Source organism: Acanthisitta chloris, unplaced genomic scaffold, assembly GCF_000695815.1.
Source record: "Acanthisitta chloris isolate BGI_N310 unplaced genomic scaffold, ASM69581v1 scaffold2732, whole genome shotgun sequence".
Classification (NCBI taxonomy): Eukaryota; Metazoa; Chordata; class Aves; order Passeriformes; family Acanthisittidae; genus Acanthisitta; species Acanthisitta chloris.
The window spans coordinates 85,832-109,447 of record NW_008660849.1 but is presented as its reverse complement, the minus strand read 5'-3'; the positions used below and the strand labels follow the sequence as shown (position 1 = coordinate 109,447).

The 23,616-nt window shown below is 35.7% G+C and overlaps 1 protein-coding gene across 1 annotated transcript in view; it reads right to left on the bottom strand.

The window, feature by feature from the left end:
* Positions 1-23,616, bottom strand: part of CNKSR2 (connector enhancer of kinase suppressor of Ras 2) — a gene marked incomplete at its 5' end in the record, with an annotated part of 160,947 nt that overhangs the window by 83,524 nt on the left and 53,807 nt on the right. The window contains 2 exons of the mRNA XM_009069964.1: positions 6,054-6,200; positions 21,337-21,405. Coding sequence (XP_009068212.1) covers positions 6,054-6,200; positions 21,337-21,405 — 216 coding nt within the window. The remainder of the gene's footprint in view (positions 1-6,053; positions 6,201-21,336; positions 21,406-23,616) is intronic.

Below are 23,616 nucleotides of genomic sequence, written 5' to 3'. Positions count from 1 at the left end.
GGCTGGTCAGGGCAAGTGGGATTGCTGAAATAGTAATAAACCTAAAATTTTCAGGTCCAAAGAGTTAAATACTTGACCCATGGGACTCACCTGACAGAGAAAGTTTAGAAGTTACATGTTAAAACTGGAATATCCCCAAATGACCCTGCATCAATTTTGAACTCCAATGACAGACACAAAATCCATATTTCAATATATTTTGGAGTACTATTTCTCAAACATTTTGAATGTGCCATCCTCTTTCAGGGTTGCTAGCCTTTATGGGCCCTTTCCTAAACTGTAAGTACTGACTGATAGCATACAGACACTTTAGTCCCCTCTCCTCCAGCAGCTGTTCTGTCCCTGATTAGCTCTGCCCTGCAGTCCCTATCTCCCTCTCACTACCAGGACCTATTGCTGCTTTTCCCATCCTGAATCCTGAAGGAACTGAGAGGGTGTCCCCAGTGAGTCAGCATATTATTTTTGCTTTTTCTCTGTAAACAATGAATGTAATTAATATTTTATATATATTATCTAAAATTTTTTTTAATGATTTTTAAAACTCTTTGAACCTTTCGTTAACTCCCTTGGAAGCTGCAATATATAGTTTGAGAAACATTGCTCCAGAAAGAGACAGACAGTTTTTCAAAATACAAGCAAAACCAATACAAAATTTTAAACGATACTATCTTTATACAGTGATTGCATCAGATATATTTTTCATATTGGATCAAGGTTATGATAATTCATTGAACAAAATGTTTCCAGCAAAACAAACTTTTTATAAGAAAAACCATGACGTGAATTAATGAAATACTGTAACTAATTCAGTCAGAATCCATTTTAACAGTGCTGCAAAGAATGCCCAGTTCCCATGAAGTTCAAAGACAACTAAGTAACTGAAGAGCAAACAAGCTAGAATTTTATTCAATTTAAATAATTAAAAAGCGTAGGGTCATTAATTCTAATCATAAATGACAAAACCAGTATATAGCATTTTCTCTAGATGAGTGAAGGAAGCAATATAAACTGAATAAAAACAATAAAAGTGGCATTTTCTCTCAAATCAAGGACTGTTGTTACTGTTGCTGGTGCTGCTTAGGAGGCTGGAAAGCTGAATATATCATAACGCAAATATGATGCATATCTAATCCAAAATAAACTCTGTTAAAAAAACTACAGATACTGAGCTGCTGGTGATTTTACAAGGGTACAATTTAATCAAATAAAAAAAAGTACAGTGAACTATTTAGATATACAAAAGGTGGCATTTGAATAGGCTTGGTAAAGGAGAGGTGAGAAGGTTTTTTTTCCAAGTCAACACAGAAGATGTGGCTGGCAGCTGGATCTGCCCCAGCCTCACTGACACAAGGAAGAGCCTTTTCTCTGATACTGGTGGGTGCAGTCCAAATTAACTGAAGCATGGCACAAGTTGCTTTAGCACTCCTTTTCTGTATTATAAAGAAACTGGAGGAAGAGTCTTCCACACTGTAGTACAGTCCACTTTCTTTTTGACTAATTAACAAAGCATTTTCCAGAAGACAAAGGAGGACTTTGCAGCTAGGTTCTTGTTAGTGTGATGATAACGATTTACATAAGAATTCATATGCTCCGAGAATCTTCTCTATTGAATTTCCATCATTATTCAAACAGCACTTCAGGGAGGCTCCCTTGGAAACCTCCCCAGAATAACACGAAGTGTGAGGAGAAATAAAACAGACAATCTAGAGTAAAGGACATTTATTAAAATTCAGTTTTAAACCAGAAAAAAATTTGGAGAGTTCAAAGACAAAAGTCACCTCTATGTCAAGTAAGAAAAATTAAGTAATTAACTTTAACGTTAATTTGTTTGTTCACTGCATTCAGTAGCAGTCAGAAATACAAACATTGCAAACTGAAATATCATTCTAGGCACTCACACAACAGATCAGACTATTAAAAAAAGTAACTGAGAGGCAAATTCAGTAAGATGCAGGCATAACATCTTAATATTTATGGCACAATACCACGTTAATGAATACTTTCAATTGCAAAGGCAACCACAAAATTCCCCAAGGCCACAGCTGCCTGATTCAAATGTTATAAAAGCAATAACGAAAAACACAGGCTGAAAAATCCCTTGACCTCACAAATTTGGACATGATTCAAGAATGCATCAAGAGAGAACCTTGATTATCAGTAAGAGGTTGTATAGTGATGGATATTAAAACAGACAATCAAGTGACTGGAAATAGAAAAAAAAAACCCAACCAAACAGCACTTTCTTTAATCAGGACACAAGAGGGAAATAAAGGAGTTTTTTATTTCTGCACTGATTGACCTCAGAGATGGAACTAATGTGCTTTTAAATACAAACTCATTATGTAATGCTGCATAGTATAGCCATAGGCTCATTGCATTATTTTACTGAACATCAAGCCATTCAGTATCAGTTTCAGGACTGCTACACCACACATGTAATTCTTCTTGTTTCTTTCCCACAACCCTTCATATTTATTCTAAGGATAAGAATATTTGTGAAAAGAATTAATATACCATGTTTCTGCTAAAATACCCCAAAACAACACAAAGCCACAAAGAATTAATCAATAATTATGCAGCCTGCAATGAACTCCTAATTCATGGCAAGATTGCAATGTGAAGGCAAAGCTGATCAAAGTAAACAACTGAACATTCTAAGAAGCATTTATGCCAATTAAAAAACAGTTTGTATCTGAATGATCTAAAAGCATTTTCCACACTTGGAGGCCATGAATGTTTGTCTGGCATTTGGCTTATCTAGGTCACTAACAGCAGACAGAAAGCTCTTAAAAATGTCATTATTGGAACATGTAATATAATTACTAAGATGCCCTAACACTCACACACCAAACTGCTTGATACACTGTTAGTACCTGCATATTGCCTGAACTGGGAGACTCATCTAGCACTTTCTCAGTATCACTATCTTAGCATCTCTCCATTACGTCTAGTTTGTCATGTAGCTGCGAATGGCAAATTTCTTGTTCTTAGACACAATTACTGACTAAACAAGATGAATGTAATTTACCAGTAATGCCTCACATTATTCACTGTAAGCTAAAATTAAGTTTTGAAGGCTCTCAATTAAAACATCCCAATGTAAATTTCTATGTAAATGAGTCTCCTAATTCAATGCACTGAAATATTTACCTTCTACATCCACAGCATCGGCTGTCAAACATTCACTGGTGGGATGACTAGAAAAACTCAAGTCTCTGCTTTTGTGTCAGCCTCCTTTACATTAGGGCAAACTTTCACCTTCCTACCTCACTCATCACGATTTGATCAGGATGTGACACCACATTTTTCCTGCATTCACTCCATTTGCAGAACCCAAAAAACCACACACAGTCATTTTGCTGATCCTAATTCCCATTTTATCAGAATTTCATCCCCATATCTTATTCTACAATCTTGTGAATATTTTGCTCATATTTTGTACTTTAACAGAATTATTACTGAGTCATAATTTCCTCATATCTTGTGTCTCCTGAGTAATACATATGGTTCAATTAACTTAACTCTGGGATGACAGTACTGTTATAATGTTCTCAATTATTTCAAGACATCCTGATATGGGAAAACAAGTTATCACAACCTTCCCTGCTTGCAAAGGTGATGTAAGTACTCCTTTCCTTAATGTTTCTTTGCTATTTGCTTTGACTTTTCCCCTCTCCTCTCACACTACCTCCCAAGCTCTTCTTAAAGAATAGTGCCCTTATGTGTATCAGCAATATAAGAAATTCCAGACCAGCCATTGGGGCAAACTTGGGCAAAAAAACAACTTACAGAGTTTCTGAAGATTCCTTTTTCAGAAAATTTGTTAAATAAATATAATTTCTTCATAATTTTACAGCTATAAAATTACACTGCATTCTGCTTTTGCTGCTTGTTATCGATAAAACATACAGAACCAATTTCACACTTAGGCTACATTTAAACTTTAACATCAGCTGGCTTTAACATCTGCTATACTCTGATCTGCATAAATCAACAACAGAAATTTCCATGTTATGCAGCTTCTGAAGTTTGTCTGCACTTCACCCTGGAGCTTTGTCCACACTCTGCCTACTTTAGAAAACTGTTGTTTCTCACACTAAAATCATAAATTACAACAGACACACATATGCCCACAGCACATATAAGCGTTGATGAGGTTCTGGCATTTTCCTGGTGTCATGTTTGATAAAATCAGAATAATATCATAGTGGTTCCAGATTTATATCTGTCATGTTTAACAGTATCTCTATCTGCACTTATATTAACCATTAAAATATTCATATTTTCTATGCTATTGGCAAAAAAACCCCACACCAAAACCAAAACTGCCTTGCCCTCCCAACCTCCCCAAATCTGTAAGATTACAGAAACCCACTATTGAGGGTTAGTGCCATCCAATACAGATAAACTACATTCAAGACAGTTGTCCAGATTCCCTTTATCATCAAACGCAGAGAAAGAGGCATGGGCAATGTCAAATTCACTGTATCCTAAGGTAGATCAAATAGGCCAAGATAATTGAACCAGTAACTGCTACTGCATATCTGCTAGCCAGAGGAAGTAAAAATGAGAAACTTGAATGATATGTAAATATATGTACATACTAAATATCTGAAGTTAGATCAGTTGATTAACACCCTAGTACCTGTCAGAAACTTCTGTTGTATGGTCTTCAGAGTAATTATTTTAGCAGCAAATGATAAAGTGAAACAAAAAGGAGTATTCAGGAGAATGGCCCAATTCACCCAAAGAAATACCAAACTCACTCAGATTTAGACTGGAACCATGTGACCCCATTTAAAGCAATGATATGCATTTTACATTTGTATTTATATTCTCACTAAAGCTGTGATGAAAGTGCAGCCTTCAAATATGGACATTCATACACTCATATCATGCATACAGATTTGCAATTTTATGTTCAGACACTACTAAGATATTTTTGGTTGAATGTTTTTGTCACATGTCTAGTCCATTCTTTACATCTGAAAGACCAAGACATCTCAATCATTTAAAAACTTACTCAGTTTCAAAGACTATGATGCATATAACCATTACAGGATTAATACCTATATGTATACATATTTTAAAGAAGTTCTTCATGGCATTAGTTCTTTCTATGTATCTCTTAATACTTTGAAAGGCAAAGACCACAGCTAATGGCAGTGGCAATTCCACATCTCATTTTCCTTTTGTCCAAACTTTCAGAAGTCTTTTCTCTTTCATATGTACTTAATTTTTAATTAGTTTTTACTGTGATAAAAAAGCATCCCAAAGAATGCCCTCTTTATGCAAAGAAAATAAATTTCTAAACATCATTCTATCTGGACTGAATGGAAAAAAGGATTATTTGTCAGTTCCATCTGTTGGTTACATGCCTTCATCAGTCTGAACATAACTTTTATTTCCTAAAGCAATCCATCACAGTGACATTTTATCCTAGAGTTAAACACAAAAGCTTTAAGGAAACCATTCCGTGGCTTTCAGCATATTTCAGGCTTACTAATATTAAGTGCCCAGTCAGACATCCTGTGCTACACCTCCTTCCGTGCAAGGGTTCAATCTCAAGAGCAATTCTGACACAAATACAACTTTATTTACATGAGCAAATTTTCATGATCAAGTGGTTTATTGAATATAATCACATTATAAATTTTCCTGTAACTCCATGACTGATCAAACTGAGAACTCAAACATTTTCCTCCCCTCTTTTTTTGAGGTTATACTGTACTGAGATCTTCACAAGAAATCAGACCAAAATTTATCACTTTGTGAAGCCTGCTTTTTTTCCTCTTAGCTAGAAAAGTTATCTGAGGTTACTTTTCTGCATTGTAGAACACTGGGATGATTACTTCTTAACTTTGAAAAGATCTAACAGGTTTATTTTCAATTAAGCCTATGAGAACAAACTACAGAAAAATAATTTCAGAAACAATTTTTCAAAGTATACAAGAGTAAATCCATATGCTGCTGAGGATGAAGCACAATAAAGCATCATTGAGATAATCTATAGTTAAAACGATGGTGTATGACTTATGATTAAGCTTCATTACCTGCAGAGCAAGGGGCTTCCATCTCATATTTTTCAGTAAAGCTGGTGCTGAGGTAAGCATGCTCTGAGGTCGCTTTTTCAAAGTTAAGATAACACCACTCGGATCCTCTCGCAGTGCATTCACCAAATTTTTCAACTGCCACCCCACCTGGTAACCAGTAAAATCATTACAATAAAATTGAGGTACAGTATTCAATATGTAATGTTCCCTTTTTAAATAAGATTAGTAAAAAAATAACATAATAGGAGTGTATATATATATATATATTAAAGGAGATTAACTCTAGAAATGTAAAAAATAAATTATTGCATAAAAATCAGCTTAACTAAAATAATTACTATAATGCATTAAGATGCATATGCATCATTTCAGGTTTTAGAATTAATAAACTACTGTTACTCCACTGCAAATGCACAATTAAATCTCAAAGTGTTTTCAAAAGTAGCTCTGGTACATAGACTTTAGAGACTAGAAGGTTAAAAAGCTCTGGGCTCTGCATTGACAGTTCATTTCAAATCTGAGCATTTTGTACTTCACAGTTACTATTTAAAGTCCACTAACCACATGTAGTCATACTCTACTCTCCTAGCAGCTTATGCAAGCACAAACCAGTTCAGGAAAATCTTCTACTCTTCACACTGCTATAAAAATAAAATCAGAATCACAAGGCCTTTTATAAAATAGTACTTCTTTCATGATGATTTCAGAGACACATACAGTAAATTAATGACAGAAATGTGGTAAAGCCACTACTGGAGTATTAGCCCAAAGTAAAATTTTCCAAATTTAATTAAAACATTTTGAAATGTTCTAAAATTAAAAACTTGACTAACATGGAAAGTACTAAGTCTTTATTTATAAATGCTGGATAGAACTTTCTGAATAATTTACTTTGCATATTTGAAAAATGTACTTCAAATATTAAAACAGCACAACTCATGACAATGGTTTTAAGTCCGAATAACTCCTGATTTTTATGTATCTGTTGTGAAATGCTTTAAGATAATAAATCTCTACATTTTCAGATTTGGCACCTCGATTGACAATTCATAGAATCACACACCTCTTGTAGACTTGGCCTATAGACTTAGAAAGTGATTATCTCTGCAAACTTGGCACATTTTCTACCTTTTTCTCTCTCTCCTTACCCCTAAGCAAACAAGCAAATTTTACTGGTATGTAATGGATCACAGTTACATATATTTGCCTGCTCTCACAACTCGTACAGGAACAATGTTAAGAAGAAAATTACCCAATTGAGAAGGGGAAAAATTATCTAGAACTCTGAAGTGATAAGGTAACATCATGGGAAAAAGGTTACTTTATATCATGTCAATACATCTGTAAAAATCAAATAGGCAATGTGAACAAAGAGAGTGCAGATGTTCCTTATCATTGGTATAGTGCAATCTAACACAAATGTAGATTTCATACCTATGCTTCAGCATCACATGTGGGTTGTTGCTACTTACTTTTTACCTTATTCCCTTATTACACTGAGCCTCACTTTGTTGATTTAGTGTCACTTATTTTAAGAACTGGTACTCCCACATGAGCATTCCACTTAGGCCAATGCTAATGCTTACCAACAACCCTGAATCACAGACATGGCTCAAACCTCATCACTCAGCTCCTGGGAACCTACCTGTTCTGCTTTCTCCACAGTAAAATTCTTTATATCCAGGATGCACTTCTACAGTAATATCATTGTATGCAAAGAAAAGGGGTATTGACAACATGCATCTTTATAGAATATTTCCCATCTTCCACAGAAGACTCCCAAGCATGCTGAAATTCTTATTTTCAGTCCAATGTGCTAGGCATAAGGCTATTATACTTTGAATAAAATGAAGCATTAAGCTAATCAACTTCATCTAATTTCCCACATCCCAGTGAAGTCTCCATTGTGTTTCAACAGTATCTCAATGTAGTAAGTCCAAGCTTTGTGTCTTAACATTACAATTTTATTTTAAAAAAAACCCCTTGATATTTACAATACTTTCAGAGACTCCACCACTGCTTAGAAGCAATATATTCCCCATAGTTACAGAATGTCACTGTGGGCATGTGCAAGGTTTCATTTCCTACCCAAAAGAAGGAATTAAAGGCCAACAGTTCATATAAGGTATCTCTGTAGATAAGCTACTGTACACTTTAATTCCCTAATGTAACAACTGAAGATGGATTTCTGGAGAGGAATCTTTCTGCTGAATAAAGCAGCACAGGGAGCCTTGAAGAGAACATGATGTGATGCCAGTTATGGAGTCAGGATATAAAATTTTTCCCATTTAAGTTGGTAGGATGCTGCATGAGAAAGCTGTGTTTAAAAGCCATCTGTTTCTCACTGAAACAGCCAGAGGAATAAAAATAAAACTGGGGCTTTTTGGTTATGCTAGCATTTCAAAAATTATTTTAAATGCACTTTTGTACTTTGCAGAGATAAACTGTATCATGTATTTGAAATACGCCTTACATTGCAATAAATGGGAGATTATCTGGTCTCTTTATGAGAGTTAGGGGGATTAAAGAAAAAAATCACTTCAAAGCACTAAATCTGATGTATTTAATTTAGAAGCTCATGAATAAAAACAATTTAACTTATTTTTTTCACAGGGAGATTCTGAGTTTACTATAAATTTCAAATTAAGTTCAACCTCTGCATTTACTTAGTTCCCTGTGAGAAGTTTTCTGGCTGTTGAGACAGGCCGTGATGGCTTCTTATATTTTGAACAGAAATTACTAAATTGGTCCAAGTCACAGAAGAGGCAGTCAACAATAAATTGAAGGAAATCGATTTCCACGTAGGAGTCATGCTTTTCAGTTCTGACACAGCTCAGATCCTATCAAAATTCATATTGACATGGACAAAACAGAAGCAATTTTATTTCAGGAAGTCAGGATGGAAATAGGAAAAGGCAGTGAATATATCTGGAACTGAAAACTCTTTTCCAGAAATCCCCTTTAGTGATAGGTAATCTACTCTTTCTTTAGAGTGCAATTCGTTTTTATACTCTCTAACATCCCCTTTCTCATTACCACCACAGCTATCAATTTTCAACTTCTAATCATTAAATTTTGAGGCAGAGCTTTCAAAGTCTCTATCATACCTTTTATCCTGCCCATGTACTGGTTTGAAAATTCAATAGATATGTAAAAGGATTATATTAGCAGACAACTTCACTTATAATAAAATAACCTGGGCCATTAATTTTGAAAACAGTGCACTAAGTTAATGAGTGCTCATTTTTAAGGATCAAGGGAGTTACTGCTGCTTGCTTTAAAATAAATTTAAATTGTTAAACCAGTGCCATCCAGAAGCAGCAGTCAGGAGAGGTCTCCCCATTACCCCAAATCACAGAAAGATTTAGGAGGGTGTGTTGTGAGAGATCTCCCATCCACCACCTGGGATGCCTCTGAGCAAGCTGAGATATATTTTAAAAGATCCCAGCATTTCTTTGGCTTGCAACAAGCACATAGAATAAATCGGGTTGGAAAATACCTCCAAGATCATTAAATCCAACCCTACCGTGGTTATTAGACCATGGCACTAAGTGCCACATCCAGTCTCATCTTAAAAACCTCCAAGGACAGTGAATCCACCACCTCCCTGGGATGACAATATCTGGATGACAATATTACAATGGCCTCAAATCAAACTTTTATTTTTAATTCCTATGCTAAATTGCCAAGAACTTTAACATCTTAAATAATTAAAAAGTTGCTCAAATTTTTATATTTTCCCCCCAGATGAATCTATTGCCCCCTTTAGAGCCAGCTCAGAAAATTGATATTAATCTTCCCTTTTTCTGAAAGTAAGCATAACCCTTCATTGAATCTTTTTTTTCCACACAGCAGCACTCATGACATTATTCCCAAACTCCTATGCTCATTCATGAGTACTGCTGTATATGATCCAGAGAGGTCCTCTGTAAAACATTAATATGGAGACAGCTCAAATACAATTAGGTGGACCTAAACCAAGTATTTTTAGGATGCTACAAAATAACCTACAGTCTGAAAAATCTAGTACTTGCATCCCCAAAGAACTCATGGAACAGCTGTATCATTTAAAAGCAGCATGTAAATCTAATACACATTGAAACTACATCATGGAGAGGGTGGAATAACAGTCAAAGGATAAACAGAACAGAGTCCATATTTTTACAGGCATATTCTTGTTCAAAGGCTCACCAGAGTCCTGTGAAAGTTAATGAAAGCTTTCTACTTCCATGAAAAGAAAACTGCCATTTTTTCCCCGTTACTGTAGTTCTCTACTGACTTGCAGATTTGTAAAAGGGAAAAGTAGTAATATAGCTTCACATTTTTGAAAGAAAAATCAAATCTTCCTTCTAAATAAAACCTGCAAAGCCATGTGCTACTTTCTAAGTAAGCAAATATGCAAAATCCACTCTAGTGTCTAACTTTTAAAAGTTACTGGACTGGGGAGATAATCAAAATCGTTATTCTTTCAATGTTGCCTGTTGTAAGTGGCATGCATCAACCATTTCAAGCTTCAAGATTTTACTCATTTTTCAGCTAAAAAAAAATCAAAACACTTTCTAGGAGGGAAAGTGTATTCACCTTGAAAAATGGGTGGTTTTTTAAGAACTTCCACATCTAACACCATCTTGCATTTCACAAATAAAAATGAGTGCATAAGAAAAAACACTGCACTTCAAATCACTATCAAACCTAGCACATTGGTAAGACAAGAAATTTAGCATCATGCTGTTAAATTAACAGATTGATTTCCATGACTGCTGGCCAGAAATGAGGATGGTCAGCTGGCAGCCCTATGAAACAAACATGTTAGTAGCAAGCATCTTCTTCCCCTCCCCCAGCTGCAGATGCCTGAAAAGGCTGAAAATCAATGGGAACTCATAGGTCTTCTGTCTCCAGAAAATATTACTGGCCGAGGAAACCACAAAAGGATGTTTACAACATGGACCACCATAGAGATGAAAGCTCTGTCTGTATGCAGTGGGGGAAGCAGTGTCAGGAGAGCAGTAGATGCCTTTTCAGGGATTTATGCAGGTTCTTAAGCTAGCATGATAATAGCATCCACACTTGCATAATGCTTTTCTCCCAAAGAGGAGAGGTTAATAATACTGTGATTGCATAGGCTGCAATTCTAATTAAAGAGTATCTTGGCTACATTATTTAAATAAATGCAATTTTAATTCAATATTAAAGTCAGTTCTGTGCATCCTTAGAATGTCACTGATCACACCACACTATATCATCATCCAAAGTTACAACAGTTTGTATGTATATCACATGCTTTACTTGAGAAATTCACTAAAACTTTTGCTTACTACCACCAAACTATGAAATAAGTGATTTTATATTCTTTTTTGGCTATGTAAACAAAAGATCACAATTAAGAGACTTTTTCAAGAATAAACTAAATAGGACCCAAATTCAGAGCTGAGTACAGAAATTACTGCCTCTCATTAAGCTGCCCTAAACATATTTCCCTGACAGAAAACTTATCTGATCAGAGCATAACTTCTGACTGATTTTACTAACTTGTTCCTTTTAGTTATTTGCATTTTCAGTATCACCATAATTCAACGAACTTCACAATATTAGTAACGTGACTACAGAGCACCTTGATAAAGGAGACAATATTTTGTATTATCCATGGGGGAGCTAAAACCTGATTTATCCAGGAAAACAGAATCAGTTCTGTATTGAAGCTTGGACACTGTTTAATAACAATGCTTACCTTTCACTTTGTATTGATACAATCAACCTTCAGCTCAGAGCTACCTCATTGTTTTGCCTTTGAGTCATTGCTAGCAACATCCTAGAACAAATAAATGAGCATATTTGTTGGAACAGCAAAGACTCCAACTTTATGGGTTTGATTATATCCTATTTTACAGATGTAAAGCTCAGCGACTAGGTCCATTTTTTAAAGGAAGAATGGTCTAATTTTCTATTTCAGGGTATGGCTGTAAAAAATGGGGTTGATTTCAGTTCACTCAGTTTTGGTGTACCTCTGAAATTCAAAGCATTCTCCCTCACTTAGGTCTTCCCCATGGTGACTGGCAGTTGCCAGGGTGATGACTATAAGGCATCTCTCTCTTCAACCAGAAGTACAGATAAACAGAAAAGACAGGTGCTGGCAATTTGGAAGGTTCTCTTTCAACATTCTATCCACTTGCAGAACATGGATTTCAGCATTGTTTAGTCTCAGAGGGACTAAAGTCAGTCTTTCAACTGCTAGAGGGGTGTATCAAGCACCAAGATGTGCATAATTTCAGGCTAAAGACCTTCCCTGAAGGCAAAGCACTGTGCTGTTGGGACTATGCAAGGAGAAAGCCCAGTTATACAACAGGTAAGAAGCCATGAGGTCCTTGCATCGGGAGCAGGGAAATGAGGGTTCTGGTCCAAATTCTTAGTAACCACTTTTTTTATATAATATAAATGTGATACAAGACACACACAGACTGCAGAGAATAGAGTCTGGGAGCCACGCTGTAATGAGCTGGCCCTACCCCTTCTTCAGCAAGGGCGTGGAAACTAAACTGTTATGAACAAAGGTGCTGCCACCAGAGTCCTCACTTGGCCTTATTTTTAGGGGCTTCCAGAGAACATATGGAGAGCCCAGGTGCCTATCCATTTCAGCAGGGCTCCTGGAGAGGGATATACCTCCATGGCCTGAGAAGAGACATCCTTGGGTGGCCACAGGTAAGTGCTAAAGAAACGTAAGCACTGATAAATGTCTGAGCAGGCACTGAGAGTTTGTGGTATGAGCTGAAGGCTCAGGCAGGATTTAGACTGGATTGCACTCGGGTTTCTCACAGATTAAGCTGCAGTATAAATGTGGGTGGCTTCACCCTTCCTGGGGGGAGAGAAATAGCCAAGTTCTCTATTTCATGTGGCAAAAGGAACATGCTCCTCAGGAGTGACCCTCCAGTATTAACACACCACAGCCACATTTGCCTTAGAGTGACTCAGTTGTGTGGCCATGTGCTTCATCTCACCATGGGAATTTGAGCTGTGTTGTGCATTGCATAATCTCATATTTAACAACCCAAAAGGCTTGTGCTGGAATCAAAATAATAAATATATGTAAACATACATGCATACACACATATATAAATAATTTTACTTCAGATAAATTTACATGACCACAACTTAATATTTTAGAATGATTCCAGTGAGTCAGTAATTCCAACAGCCTTTGACCTCCCTCTTTTCAGGGTATAAATAAACTACTTGAGATCCCCAGCTGCCCTGCAGCTAAACAGTGCTGCTACCCTTGAAACAGATGTTTCTTGAGAGTGGATTCATATAGTGAAAATGAATTAACATGTGTATAAAGAAATTATTAAAAAAAAAAATTCCTTAAGGTCACTAATCACCAAACAAAGTGGGAAAAAAAATCCAAATCCCAAAAAAAGCCTTTAATTGTGCTGCAAACTTATGTAGCATCTCTTAGCTAAAGGGAGGACAGGGATAGGGAGTTAAAAGAAATTGTCGTAATAAAGAAGTAATTATTTAGCCATGAGAGTTCTTTTCTCTTTTTTTGTTCTATTTTACTATTAATCAGCCATAGATTTATATATAGCATTCAAGCCACTGACTTGTTATAAGCCAGTACTGAGGCTTTTTAAAAATAAAAATCTACATATTCAGAGTACATCTACTCAAACCATAGAATTTCCCTGCTTTAGTTTTTCCTCCCATGTGACACAGCATTCATTTTCTTTTCTTACTGTTTTGATCTACTATTACAACAACTATCACCATCTTACACTTCCTCACAATTACCTCCTTATTTCATCAGAATAAGACAATAAATTATGCAACAGAAGATCAGGCTGGAACCTGAAGATCAGCTGTGTCATCTACACAGCTACTACCTGCACAAAGCACAGAGGTATACAAAATTATCCCCTCTTAGCTCGTATGTGGTCCAGGCTGTGCACATGTGCAGTATCAATTGTGTTAATTTGCACAGCTTTGATGACATTACCTTTCATCTCCTTCTCTACGGTGTACTGCAATTTTCAGCAATCTCAGTTAAAAGAAAATTATTAGCAGCAGAAAAATACCCACCTTCTTTTCCAAATACACATGTCTGAACTTCACTAACCTGAAGCTAGCCTTTTAAGCTGTTCTTAGGGGACAAAAAAATAATATAATCTGTATTCTCCTCTATGGGCATCAACAAAGTTAACAATAGAAAACTCCAATTCTAATCTGCTACATGAGCATAAAAACTATGCTCTAATCATATATTCTGAAATATTTTAACTGCAGAATTTACAGTATCCTCATATCGAGAACATACTGTTAACATTTTAATTTAAATTGCCTGCAAATACAAATTGTACCAAGATTACTAGTCAGCAGCAGCTACTATATGAATATGAATATAATTTTTAGCAGGAACATATGCAAAAACATTTTGGTAACATACTGTCTTTCAATATTTCTGTTCAAAATATTAATACCATTTACAGCACTTCTTAGAGGACTTTTTTTTTTCTATAGAAATGCTACCATGTGGGGGGAAAAAAAAGCTAAAGAGAACACAACTCTCATAAATAAATAAATAAATTAAAATGCGTCATGTTTTGTGCAGAAAGATGAATTCAACAATTAGGTCACAAGAATGCTCCACAGAATACTGCAGCAGTTTTTAGCAGATACATCCTCAGGAGTATAGTGGTAAGTATAGCTTGTATAAGAACACTTAATTTGGTTATGGACTCAATAATGTGGCTATCACTAGCAGTGAAACCATGAAGGCCCACCAATGACATTCACTGAAACATCAGCTGATATGTGCAGTGCAATTCCTACTACAATTACACTGCTTTCAAACATGCATTGGTGCCTTAAAGTCAGCCTAGATGTGTATTCCCAAACTGCAGCCATAAAGGAGCAGTCTATGGCATCAGTTACAAAAGAGCTTTATTTCTCTTAAAGAAAATAATATAAGAACTCAGTGGTCTGCTAAATGTTATTCCTATATGTTTATATAATCAGATGAGTAAACTACAAGGGCTCCATGACAGTAGAGCTGTCCATTCTGGGGTAGAGCCAGGACAAGGAAAAAAAAAAAAATAATCTGTTTTTGGGTGAGCTGAGTGAGCTGTAAGACACATCAAATGGCATCAAGGTAAGCATGACTGGGCAGGGAATACAGTGTATAGCCACTGAATCCACATCCCAGTCACAAAAAGACAATGCCCATCTCCAGGTGATCTGTTTACTTCTGGAAAGGACTTCCTGAAAGGAATCCTACAGCAATCTGAACCTCTCAGTGCTTGACTGTTACAGAGCTCCACCAATACCATAGCAATCCAACAGATGAGGCTTATCATGCCCAGCACATTTTCTTCAAGTACTGCAGTGCACCATAACTGCAGCAGAGGGTCAGGATCAGGGGCTCTGGAGCAGGCACCAAAGAGCACACTGAACATGGGATGTTGGTGCCAAACGCGCCACTCATGAAGGCAGAGGCAATATGTAACGGGTTCCACAACCATTGTTGCCTTTAAAATGTTCCCTTTCCATTCTGGGGCACAGTCAACCAGGTTTAATGCTTTCAATTAAGATAAGCAGGTTGACATTACATTAAAATAAAAAAGCTCACATAGTTCAGCTCTGTTATTATCTAGGAGACAGGTAGCTGCTAAAAGCAGCACAGTGTGGCTTCCTGCAGCAACTGAACTAATTCCACTGGCAAGTGACACACGTGTGATTAAATGTGAAAATTTAATGTGGAAGAAACAAAAGAAAATTATTTAAAGTTTGGTGGGCACATAAAGCAGCATGGGCTGGCCAAGCTTATGCTGCTCTAATACAGACACAACAACTTGTGAGATAGAGATAGAAGTGCAACTGGGTGCCCACACTTACACAGCATACTATTTACATAAAAATGAGCCTGTGCTCATCAAAGTGATGTGTGTTTCACATATCAACTCAAAACAGGCCCCAGGGACCAATGGAAAACAGATTCCAAGGACAAGAGCATCCAGCATTTGTTTCCATGGGGAAACAAATAATCCTGTTCCCTTACACATTTTATATATATCCTGACATATGGGATGAAAAATAGTATATTTCTGTGTGTATATGCACATCTATGTAAAAACAGATGACATAGACAACACCATATAATCTCAACAAAATTCCATGTAAAATGGAATTGCCAATTGACCAAAAGATTTTTCCTTTTAAGGGGATGAAGACAATTTAGTTAGTTTATCAATATTACATAATACTTATGGAGATTGCAGAGGAAAGATAAGGAATTATACTGAAATTTTGAGAGGATATTTGGAAGACAGACTACATTTGCCAAAAAAAGTATGGACCTCATACCCTGACAAACTACTGAGAGTTCAGGACAGAGTCCTAGAGAACTAGGTTACTTCCATGAATACTTCCTTTAACATTTCTGACTACATCTAAAAAGCTTTTAAATGTAAATCCCACTCACCTTTAAAATTAAATATTCATGTTAATATTTACCAAATCATTACAAACAGAGGAAGCCCAAGGATTTGGAAAGGATTAAAAGAATGATTTGGGAGCTGTTACTCTATTTCCTCTTGCATAAAAGCATATGCATGAGAGCAACAGAAGAAAGCTAAGCATAAGGCTTATTTCCATTTTTTATGATCTTGCTGCATTGTTTTGTTGTTCAAGTCAAGCATCACAAGCAAATAAAAATACTATTTTAAAAAAAAATGTCAGTGGAAGTTGTTGTATAAGGTGTCAAACATCTAATGTCAAAAGCTTGGACTGACACTGCTGTCCCCCCCTTATACTATTCTAGCCCAATTCCCCACTGAGTCTCTTTAGAAATATCATTTCCTTCAAAGCTAATAAGGCCTTAAATGAAACACCCGTGTTCACAAAACCTGTCTGGATCTGAAACAGAGTATGCTAAACAGTGCAGAAAAAATGAACAAACAAATATTTGCAACATAGTTTTTCTACTTATGGGTGTTTAGTCTTGTTTGGGTTTTTTCCTCAAGAAGACATTTACTACAAACTCCATGTTGGGTGCATACACTCCATAGATCCATATACACCCCAAGTTCAGTATTTCCCATCCGTTGGAATTTACCAGCTCCCCACAAGCCGTAAAATATTTTGTGGAAGTTGAACTGTGCTTACTCACTGTATGGTGAATCTTAAAAATCTGTTCCTTAATTTTTCTAAGCAAAGATTAAGTTAGGATAAGTACAGAAGGGCATCATATCCTTCTTAATTGTATACTCCTGCAATAAAGCAAGGTATAATCTTGTATCCATCATGTTTCAGAGGAATTTCAGCAAAAACTCCCCAAAGTTTTTGTACTGCAAATATAAAATTAATTCCTGCGATTCAATTCTGTGGACTTGGCTTGGTCCAGAGTTTCCACAGTAAGGAACCTGCTGTATAAAAGCTAGGTGTTACCTACTACAAGATTCAAAAAAATCCAATTTCAACAATAACTTATAAGTGTTAAAATGCATTAAACAGCTTCTACATGCAACAGGTAGATAACTGACCATATTCACCTATTTTACCATTTTTTCCCATTATCACTATTTACATAAGTTCTGATGGGTTTTAGCCAACAAACACAAATTCTGGGAATCCACAGGTCTATCACATGTCATATCAAACTTGTATTCAATCCATAAGTCATATCATGCTTCTATTCAAAGTATATGCAATGTGCCAAATACGGCTCCAAAATAAAGCAACTACACGAGAACAGCCTGTTAATCAAGAATCCTACACCATCCTGAGTCTACACCTCCCTATTTTTCTGAATATTTTCTCTACTGTTTTACCACTGATGCAATCAGAAAGAACACTGTGGATAATAATAATTTCTATAAGCAATAATGCTGCTTTTTTGCAGTTTCAGTTGGTTAACTGGAGGACTATCTTGGGGCAAAATAAACTCTCTGGACAACCTGTCCCTGTGCCTCATGAGTCTCACAGCAAAGAATTTCATCCCAGTATCTAATCTAAATCTACTCTCTTTCAGTTTAAAGACATTCCCCCTTGACCTATCATTAGAGGCTCTTGTAAAAAGTCCCTCTCTCTGGGTAAAAAGGCCCTTTAGTGACTGCTATAACATCTCCCTGGAGCCTTCTCTTCTCCAGACTGAATAAACACAACTCTCTCAGCCTGTCTTCACAAGAGAGGTGCTCCAGCACTATGACCATCTTTGTGGCTCACTCCAACAGGTTCACATCCTTCTCATGTTGGGGGAGTCATGCCTCTTAACTACAGAGATTGTAAAAAAATATCTGTCCTGCAAAGCAAACTGACCCAGAGATCCACATAACTATTTAGCCTGAAGAAACCACTATTTAAAGGACAATTTTCTGAACACTGACTATATTTTCTCAATTTCACTGACTTTAAGCATAATGAAATTATTTTTTAATTTTAAAAATCCAGATGATATTTACATTCCAGATATCCTGCCAGCAACAAGTGGAATAATCCTGTTATGCATGTTTTCTATCAAATAGCAAAAGATCAGGGTAATCATTTGAAATCATTTGATTTCACTGCCAAACAAAATACTATGAAGATTAAGTGTCACTACAAGCAAACAGAGGATTTCAATAGACAATTTAAAACAATTTGACACCCAGTATTAGGACATGTATAATAAAAATCAGTATAAATCACTATTCTCCTGCTTTGTCATGCTGCTTATTTGAAAGCCAGTGGGCCTTCTGAAAGAGCAGCCTTTTAGTAGCTATTAAAATGTGATTCTTGTAAAAAGTATTATCTAACAAGATGGATTTTTAAAATAATTGCATAGAACTTCATATTTGTATTCATTCTTTAAATATAAAGTAGTGAAACACAGGTATTAACTTCAATTTGACAAGAAAAATACACTTAAATAACTGAAGAAAATCAAGGGAAAAAAAAGGTTTTAACTCTAAAATAAATTTAAAGATTTTTTTCTACATTTTGATTCTCCATTTACAAGGCATCACCTTAATAACAATTACATGTGAACAGTACTTCCCTACAGTTTTAAAGTTAGATATTTTAAAAATTTAGTCAGTTATTTCTATAGTCAATACAAGTGATATAAGTATGGCAAGTTACATATGATATGTATGATATGTCCATATGATATGTATGGTAAGTTGCATGGAGCAAGTTGAAAAACAGGGCCTGTATTTTCAACTGGTGAGCAGTATATCAAGTGTGGGAAAAAAAAATAAAAAATCAATCAACAGTCAAAATAAAATGTAATATCTTCAGAATTATTTATCTCCTAAGTAAGAATCACTGTAAGGAATAATACCTCTTCCCAGAAAAACAGATTCCTAGAACTGGACAGTAAATTCCTCATGACAGGGGCCGGAGTACAAAAGGATTGACTTAGACTCTTGTCAAATGCTGCAGTATCTATAGAAAAAATGAAATATTTGGGCTCTATAAATTGAAGACTGAATGAAGTGTACCTTTGCAAAGGTAATACGGGAAGCGCTACCACATTTCTAAGAAAATCCTATTTGACTTTTTCTGTGGAAAAGCAACACTAGAATACAAGGAAACTACTCATATATAATATCAATGATGAAAACTCTTTCAATTATATTCAGAATACAACAAAGAGAAGCATAAAGAAATGTGTGATTTAGTCTATTACTAAACATATTCACTTCACCATATTAAATTAAGTTTGTCTTAGCTCCCTATGGTCCTTTTCCTTAGAAATACTATCAATACCTTCTTCTGTACATCTGAAGATACTTAGCATCATTGATGCAAAAGCCAAAACACCCAAATCCTACATTCAAAACTCCATCCAACCAGGTAAGAAAGCTCATCTTAAGGCTTGTCAAAACATTTTATCATTAGTGTTAGGAGTAAGAACCTGATATCTCCATTAAATAAATGTAGTGGAGATGTGCTCAGAAAAATAGAATAAATACCTAGCCAATTGGAAATCTTCAAGTTGACAAGGCAACTTTGCTCCACAGCACCATCAGAAATTGTTGGGAAAACTAGCTAGTGTAAGTACTGAATTCTTGATGATGTGCTTCTTCAGATGTATATATATATTTTGATAGCCAAAATAATAATGTTCTTAAACATTTTTCATATTTAATTAATGTCGTAAGATTTCCTAGTGCAGAAAACCAGAGAAATTAGTCATCAACTGTATATGTAAAGTAATCATGGAACACAATACTTATATAGAAGCCATATAGCCAAAAATATTAAAATTGATCCTGATCTGCATAGATTTATCAAATTACATTGCATAGCTCAAAAGATAGCTTCTCATCAGTTAGGGTCCACATATGTACAGTACATTTGATATCAAACATAGCTGGAGGGTATACTGAAATACTGCACTAATTTGTGCAGAGGAACTGACATGATGTACAATGGCCTAAAGCTAGAACTGGAACCCCATGTGGAATGACAAAATGCCGTTTTAACAAACGACTGCTGTATTAATAATGGTGGGCTAGGAGATATTTTTTTTGTGTCTGTTAAATTGCTTGCAAGAACACGTATAAATAACACCATATATTGACTTTCACTACTCTCAAGAAACTTTAGACTTTGGAAAAAGAATAGTTGTTTCTATACTAACAGTCTACTCTCTTCTTTTACCAAGTCTTATCTTAGAAAAGTTAAATTCATTTTAACAGCTTACTAATCCTAAATAAAATCACTAGGAACTAAGAAGTATCTGTTCACAGAAAGAACAATTTGCATGCTATTAGTTTTCTTGCCTGTCATATCTGAAAGATTTGTTTAACCTCCCAAGTTTAATAATGTGTATTTAAGTTAATCATCCTAGGCATCCTTACAGGAATTTTACATGCTTATCTTCTCAAAAACCACATTCTACACATTCCAGTAGGCTTGAAAAGTAGTAAGTTTTCCAGTTTTCAGAAAGTATTCTTGATGTTAAACCCACAAGGGCACAAGATTTCCAATTCCCAGCATCTCTTCAACCCAAAACTACTATTACACTAAACCCAACTGTTTATTAACAGAGGATGGGTAAGCAGAAAGCACCCTAAGACATCTCCCAGCCACAGCTACTTAGCCTAATATGATACCTACAGTAATACTTAGACAATCAGGGTTTAACTTAAGACTTGTGAACTATGTGATTTCAAAAGAGAAAAGGAAAATTTAGATGTTATAATAAATGATGATCTATAAAAACACATTTTTCTACACATTTCTTCTCTACACATGCTAATGTGCCATGACACTTCTATCTCCAATTGACACAGAACATAATTATACATACCACAGTTTGGTGGTTAACTTGAATCACTTCATCCCCAGCATGGATTTTCTTGCACCGATCTGCAGGTGACTGAATTTAAAATAAAAGAGATGATCAAGAATACAGTTCTTACCAGTCATCATCTCTCTTTCAGCAGCATGATTGCTAAGCTGTGGAAATCAGGTTAGATCAATAATGACATTCTACTATGAAATAAAGAATTAAAGAAATATTTAATAAATCAATTCATTCTTGTTGGAGAAAAAGCATCTGTACCATTCTACACAATGCAATCACAGGTTAAGAAAGATATGAATATATAAGGTAACAGAGTCCTAAGGATTTCCTTCTAATTTCATTCTGACAGAAGAATGTTTTAATCTGACATCACCGCAGCCTTGAAAGCCAATCTTTGGCTGAATTTTGAACCTATCAAGAATAACTGGCAATTCCACATAAAAAAATTTCATAACATTGCCTTTTTATTCTACAATGTTTCAATATGTTGCAGACAACTTCAGTAAGTTACTGTTCTGGAAGAAGCATACAAGGAAGGAAGATTACGTTAGGTACCACCTAGGAAGAGCATGTACGTTCATGGTAATTCTATTTCTGGATCATTATTAGGGTGAAAGAAATGCAACCAGCATCAAAATCCTACAAAGATCCACTTTCATAAAGCAAAGTAGTTTTCTTCTTTGCCTTTGCCTCAAAAAAAGCATTTCAATAACAGCAAAAACAACAAACATATAAGCCACAACCAAAAAACCCAACCCAACTCCATAAACTAAAATTCCCGTAAATTTTCCCTTCTTCTGCCTTTATGGTAGACCAACTGTTTTCTGAGGGAAATACCCATATGTTTAAAGGTAAGTAAGTTTCTTCAGCTTTTCATAGATTCAAAGATATCTAAAAAGCCACTACAAATTTTACAGAAAAGAACAAATTTTACAGAAAAAAATTAAATGAATTTTCAGGTGAGATAACAGGTCATCAAGAGAAAATGTTCCAGGCCTGAAATGTGGATTCTTTGTAATAACTTATGTACTACCTCCCCATTCAAAACATATTTCTCATAACCATGCCATGACTTTCTAGTACAATTGCACATAATTCATGGCCTAAGTTAAGGACAGTGTTTAAATGGAAGACATTTAGGAGAAAGAAGAGGCTGAAGAAGGGTCACTCACAACCCAGTCCTAGGAGACATTGCACAGAACATCCGAAATTGAACTGGGCTGGTAAAAGCATAATTTTACTTATACAAAGAACAGCAGCCTTTACTTTTTGGCACTGCTTCTGCATTAAAGGTGTTGGCTGCATGACTTGGGGAAAAATTTTAACAGTGGTGATTATGTTCTAATGATCTGTCTTCTGCCTGCCAGTTTACTACTCACACTTATTCATATTTCTAAAATCTTTATAACCCTCCTATGTAATACACCTCTTTTAGCTCAGATGTTGTTACACCTAAGACCTTTAAACTGCAAAAATAAGTGAATCTTGTGTCATTACCCTTGAACTCTGCATGACTTTACTATGACTTTCCTTTATATTTTCTTCAGTGCTTGTCGCTTAAATCTTGACAAAACAGGTATTTTGTGTAGCCGTTTGCCAAGCCATTAAAATATGGTCTAAGAACTCTCAAAGTGAAAAAGTCTATGTTTAAAAAACCTTGTCGCAATTATGCCTCAAACACACCGCAAGGTGAAGTAAAAAACATTTATTAAGAAGTGTCAGGTCTTATGGAGGGGTTGCAACTCCTGCTTCTTATTGCTTTTACCTGCCCAGTACAGAAAAGACCTTGCTGCAAAATAGTATTTTTTATCATGACTATTTAAGAAAAACAGAGGAGAATTGATATGGTCTTTCTTTTTTAGGGGTACATGCTGATCACTAGCACAAGATCTATTAATGAAGTTTTACTAGGAGGAACAAAGTGTGTCACATCACAACTATATTTTTATTAGCTGGTAAGTCAGTTCAACAGGGAGTTGAACCAGAAATGGAAGTACTTGTCACTGAGACTCACACATCAATACCTAAAAGCTATTCAGAATCTGTTTAGGATTTATTCTTCATAATAGATTTAGTTTTGTCCTTTAGGCTAAATGCTGTCTTTGTCCCATTTCCCCAGCATACTCACACTGTCTGAATGACCAGTTTATGCCCCCTGGGGCACTTTTGCTGCATGCCTAAAGTGGAGATTTTGGTGTTACTTCTTCTGAAAGGCCTCTCCTCCCAAAAGCCTCTCTTCCCTGAGATCTTAGGGTACCACAAACACTCAACCAGTGCACAGGA